At 40.4% G+C, this 6,057-nt stretch overlaps 1 protein-coding gene across 4 annotated transcripts; it reads right to left on the bottom strand.

The window, feature by feature from the left end:
* Positions 1–727: 727 nt before the first annotated feature.
* LOC104658494 (keratin-associated protein 9-8) lies at positions 728–1,336 on the bottom strand. Of its 4 annotated transcripts, none has more exons than XM_010358554.1 (2): positions 1,077–1,336; positions 728–971 (listed from the first exon to the last, which is right to left on the bottom strand). In XM_010358554.1, the coding sequence occupies exons 1-2, from the start codon at positions 1,334–1,336 to the stop codon at positions 728–730; spliced, it is 504 nt and encodes a 167-aa protein (XP_010356856.1). The 4 variants fall into 4 exon arrangements, with proteins under 4 accessions (XP_010356856.1, XP_010356857.1, XP_010356854.1 ...); XM_010358555.1 differs by having other exon boundaries at positions 728–953; XM_010358552.1 differs by having other exon boundaries at positions 728–1,018; positions 1,079–1,336.
* Between the last annotated feature and the right edge of the window lie 4,721 nt (positions 1,337–6,057).

The following is a 6,057-nucleotide window of genomic DNA, read 5'->3' as shown; positions in this document are numbered from 1 at the left end:
AACTTGCTGGTACTGAGTCCCAATGTCATTTCTACTTTATTGAGAGTTAAATGTAAGTGTCTTTGGACAGAAAGAGAAGATGCAACCTTGCATCAGAGTCTGTCCACTATTAGTTACATAACATCATACATTAAAATTTTCCCAGTTGGAAAATGGAGGCAATAATACATGACTGTCTGTTTTGAGAATCAAATTGGGTAATACATACAGTATGTGATATATGTGTAAATCTCATATCAGGAATGCTTTCAAATAAAACAAAGCACCATATGGGATGAAGAATGGTTCAGAATTTATTAATTAAGAAATACATAGGTAAGATTCCTGGTTCTCGGGAGATAACCCAAAGTGATCATTAAAAGAAGGAAGGAGGATGCAAGAATCATGAGTATATTGAAAAGGAAACATAGTTGTGAAGATTCTTAATCATTTGCAGAAACTTAAGTTTCTTAGGTGAAGAGAATGAAGCTCTTGACTTTAGAGTCACAGCTGAGACCATGACTCCAAATTGAGAGCACATGAAGCTGGCACATGATCCACAAGGTGTAAGAAAAAGAGAATCAGAATGAAGTATTCTGCCCTCCCTCAAGCTGATTCACAAGATATTAAACATGCAAAGAATTCATAAAAATGTGGGTGACAGCACGGTGGCTGTCAGCAGCAAAGTAAATTAGTCCCCCAAAAGGTAAGTCAGTTGTGAGAAGATGGTGGTTCTCTTGGGAGTTGATCAGCAGCAGGAAGGCTGGCAGCAGCTGGACACACAGGTGGGCTGGAAGCAAGTGGTCCTGCAGCAGGTGGTCTCACAGCAGGCTGGGCGGCAGCAGGGCTGGCAGCAGCTGGATCCACAGCTCTGGTTTAGGCAACCAGGCAGGCAGACACAAGTGGGGTGGTAGCAGGTTCTTCTGCAGTAGACAGGTGCACAGGAGCTGGTCTGGCCACAGCTGGACCCACAGCTGGTTTGGCCACAGCAGCTGGACCCACAGCAGGTGGGCTGACAGCAGCTGGTCACACAGGTGGGCTGGCAGCAGGTGTTTTGACAGCAAATTGGGTGGCAGCAAGGCTGGCAACAGCTGGACACACAGCAGGAGGGCTGGCAGCATGGTGTGCTGCAGCAGGAAGGCTGGCAGCAGCTGGTCACACAGGTGGGCTGGCAGCAGGTGTTTTGACAACAAGTTGGGCGGCAGCAAGGTTGGCAACAGCTGGACACACAGCAGGTGGGCTGGCAGCAGGGTGTGCTGCTGCAGGTGGTCACAGTGGTGGGCTTCCAGCAGGTGGTCCTGCAGCAGGTGGTCCTGCAACACGTAGGCTGACAGCAAGGGGAGCAACAGTGGGTCATGGTGTCAGGGGTGGAGGATGGGCTTCTGTTCAGAGGTGAGTTTCCCAGAATCTGATGACCCCTTGCAATCTGGACCTTTTATACACCTGGCCTCCAAAGTTTCCACCAATCAGCAGGACTTTTCCTTGCTGCTGTTTACATTGTTTTCCATAGTGCGTTTGTGATTCTCAAAGGGTAGTTGTTTCCTTAATTAAACAGATTAGGGTTTAATCTGTTTCTTAATTGTGAATTACTCATAGAAACTTCGTTTCAGATAAAAGGAAGCCCATTTCATCATCAGCATCTTTCCTGCTCTGATCATCATCTGGTCATCTGATAGTTCCTGGGGATCTGGGAGGCTCAGGAAGTTCTCTCTGCCCAGCCTCGTAGTTGGCTGTATGTAGACTGGGAAGTGTCTGTGAGAAGAAGCATGATGCTGATATATTTACGGTGATAAAATGAATCCATACCTGGGTCCAAGACTATTCACCCACCAAATTCTGATTCAAGACTAACAGGCATCTCTCTGTGCAACCCACACCACCTGTCTTTCAGTTCTTTGCATGTCACTTGGAAGAGGGTGTCTGGCAGAGTGTGTTCCATGTGGCAGAGCAGATTGAGAGCAGGTGGATGCAGAGAAATCCACTGGGATTTAGACAGCATCAAGCAATCTATGCCCTGAGTAACCAGTCATTCTGACTTGTCTGCGAGTGTGGCGATTACCAGGAAGAGAATGTAGGACTTTCTAGGACATAACTGACAGAGATTCAGGCCAACCAGAATATGCTCTGGCTCTAGCCACAACCTGGTTACTAGCACAGTAAGCGTTATGTCTTCTCTCTCGCATTCTTTTTAATGAAGGAATTAGATGAGTTGATATGACGCCTGGTTCATCGTGGAATTCTAACATGTTTAAAACATTTTCTAGGTATACCATTCGTTTGAGCAGAATGTAAAGTATTAATTTCCAGCTTGATATAGTATTATCTTGTAAATACATCTATGGCTCCATTACTAGGTTAGGAAACAGAAATTAATCCCATTCTTTCCCAATTATATCCTCTTATTCATTCCCAAAGACAGCTAATCACTCTATCAGGTTGTAATCCAGTAGGTAAGTTTTGGCTTTTTAAAGTTTTCATGTGAATAAAAATTATAGTATTTGCTTCTCTATTTATTTGGTGTAAACAAAAGTAATCTTTATCACCTAGTCATTTTGGACTCTTCATACAAGCAAGGCAGCAGAGAGAGAAAGGAGTTACTATTTGGTGAGGGATAATTACCCTCAAGCCATATAGTGTAGCAAAATATATCTATAGCTCAGGAGATTTACTGAGTATATTAATTTACTAGCACTGCCCTGATGAATTACTGAAAAAAAGTGGCTTCAATTTATTTATCAAAGTTATGAAGACCTCTATTCTGAAATTAAGGTGTTGGCAATATTGTTTTCATCTGAAGGCTGTGAGAGACGTATCTGTTCCAGGTTTCTGTCCTTGACTTGTAGATGTTTATCATTTCCATGTGTGTTTCACAGAATTTTTATACTATATGCATACTGTCTCCAAATTTCTCCCTTGTAGTAGACACAGTCATATTTAATCAGATGCCTAATTGTTTCCAATGTGAACTTGTCTTTTCAGATAACATTTTAAATGATTCTATTTGAATATGAATTTTGAGGGACACAAATTAACCCATAACACTGCAGAATCTCATAGTGTGTTCATGCCCAGCGATAACCACAAATGAGTAAAAACAGCAATCACAGTAGACAATTGTATAGAAACTAGAGGCTCAGACCCTTCAGGAAGGAAGCTCTGAACTACTCTATCAGGCAGTTATCTAGACCAACAAGAGTGCTGGCCAGGGATGAAGGGAGAATAGAACTGATGGTAATTAATGGAGTTTGTGAAACTCAGGTGCACTGTATTATAGGAGAAGTAAGTGTAGATTATTTAATTGTCCTTCATTTTATATCTCACTTCCTCTCCTTTCTTTTCCTTTCCTTCTTCTTTCTCTTCTTTCTTTCTTTCTTCTTTGTTTTTGATTTTTCTATTCTTTCTTATTTCTTCGATGCTTACTTTTCCCTTGCTTCGTTACTCACTTTCCTCCGTTCCCTTCCCTTCCTCTATTTCTTCTCTTTATTTCTGTCTTTCTTTCTTTCTTTCTTTCTTTCTTCTTTCTTTCTTTCTTTCTTTCTTTCTTTCTGTCTTTCTTTCTTCTTTCTTTCTTTCTTTCTTTCTTTCTTTCTTTCTTTCCTCCTCTTCCTCCCTCCTGCCTCCCTCCATTCCCCTTCCTTCCTTCCTTCCTTCCTTCCTTCCTTCCTTCCTTCCTTCCTTCTCTCTCATTCTGTTTTTCTTTCTTTCTTTTCTCTTTCCTCCTCCTCTTATCTTCTGTCGCTTCTCTTTTGAGGCTTCCTCTCTTCCTCTTCTTCCTTCTCATAGAGCTTGTGGCTGTCCATTGTATTTAAGTAGCACTATTTGACTTGAGTGGAGCTAATTGTAGGTCATAGACAAGTTTTCATGACAGCACCCATATATCTTGGCTATTAGTGTGCTTGAATTAATTTCTGTCCATCAAAATCTGCATCTCTGTGCCTAAGGGCTCTTGTATTGCAGCTGTAGAAAGTCATGCCACCTGTGAATGCAACACAGGGGAAACCACTCAACCAGTGATTCTGGAGAGCTGATTTATAAAGACTCTAGTTTCCTCATTCCTGAAGTAGGATAATTCTAGCTGTGTGTTTTTCATCATTTCTGATAATTTTCCCTTTAACATAAGCTTCAGTTGGTGACTGTGATACTGACTTAATAGTGAACCCTTTTCTGTATCACTTCCCCAATCCCTACCAGTGTGATCTGCACTTCCCGGGAAACTACTTTCACTGGAATCTTTTTTTCAGAGTCTCTTCTGTGAGAAACTAATCTATGACAATACGTTAACTCTCTCAGCCTCAAATTTCTCATCTCTACAAAGGGAACATTGATACCTATTTGAAAATTTGTTAAAGAGTTAATAATAATGTACAAAAAACATTTAGCCAATACGCATCATATAGCAGGCATCCCAGAATTAGTGTTTTCTTGTTCAGAAAATTCCTAATTTTCATGTTGAAGGTTAGAATATTTTTGTAATAATTAACTAGATCAACTAAATACATTTTTTCTTAGCTGTATTGAGGTATAATTGACAAATGAAAATTGTGTATATTTCAGATATACAAGGGGATACTCTGATATATATATTCATTGTGAATAGCATATTTATTAGGTCATGTAGTTACCATTTCCTTTTGATTTTTGTGGTATGAACATTTAAGAACTACCCTCTCAGTTAATTTCAGATATATGATAAAGTGTTTTTAGCTATAGTCACATTACTGTACGTTAGACTGATGAACTTATTCATCTTTCATAACTGACGCTAGTCAAGAGAATGTCCTAGTTTTCATCTCCTTTATTTCATCCCTGAACCATGATCACAGTAACTGGCCGTTATCTCTTAGCCAAGTCTTCAGAGCATCTAGATTCACAGTCTCAGAAGTTGGCATATGTCATGGAAATCCACATTGTTAGCTCATCAGTGGTATTTCCACCACTTCCATGCGGGTAGGACGCCCCAAGAAGGTGACCCAGGTCCCCGACTTTTCAATTTCTCTCAGAGCCAGTATCAATCAATCTTTACATGAGTGAATGCGTATCTTACATCAGCTCAGGACCTGAAGCATCAACCTCTGTCTATCATGACTTCTATGAAGGCACAAGTTCTACTTTGCTCCTTTCTTACCTTCTTCTGATTTCCCCGGAAACAAAAGCTTTTTGTTTCTTTAGATGCTTCATATTGGCCTCACAAAATGTGCAAGGTTGTTTTATCCCCTCCTCGGCTCAGAGATAACGGATTGTGCCAAGTCGTACATGCCCAGTGTGTAGTTTCTCAGTTCTCAGCTTTGTGCTTAGTTAATTTTCCTCATAACATTTCAAGTAGGGGACAAATTGTCTTAATGTGGCATAATGTATAGTCTGTATTTTACAAGGAATAACTTAGTTTCATTTAATTTGTCAATAGGTATCCAGGAGAGGGGGCTGTATAAATATTTTATTTGTATGATACCAAGAATAAGTTTCTTCAGATGAGACTCCCTCTCATGAGTCCACAAGGAATTCTCAAGCAGTTTTTGATGCAGATGAATGGAATGAATGGCTGGTCAGAGCCTGAGAGGAAAAGATCTCTGCATTCAGGGCAGCCATTAAATGCAGTCCCTGCTGCCATATCATGCAACTGTTGCTCACTGACGTGTGGGAAACTAAGTTGGAAATTAAGTTTGTGTGAACAAAAATGTTACCTGCAAATATAAGTGATTAATCCTCTCATTGTAAAACAAACTCAAGTGCATGTCTTGCTAGTGCTGACTTCCAATGTCATTTCTACTATATTGAGAGTTAAATGTAAGTGTCCTTGGGTAGAAAGAGAGAACCTCAGCTTGGATCAGAATCTGTCCTTATTAGCTACATATCATCACACATTAAATTGTTCTCAGCTGAAAAAATGAAGGTACCAATACATGACCATCTGTTTTGGGAATCAAGCTGGATACTACCTATGGTGTATGATATGTGTGTAAATCCCATATCAGAAATGCTTTCAAATTAAACCAAACACCATATGAGATGAGGATACTTCAGAGTTTATTCAGAATCATGTAGCTAAGAACTTCTGCTACCGGGGACATAACCCAAAGT

Source organism: Rhinopithecus roxellana, chromosome 19, assembly GCF_007565055.1.
Source record: "Rhinopithecus roxellana isolate Shanxi Qingling chromosome 19, ASM756505v1, whole genome shotgun sequence".
NCBI lineage: Eukaryota > Metazoa > Chordata > Mammalia > Primates > Cercopithecidae > Rhinopithecus > Rhinopithecus roxellana.
This window is presented reverse-complemented; position numbering and strand designations above follow the sequence as displayed.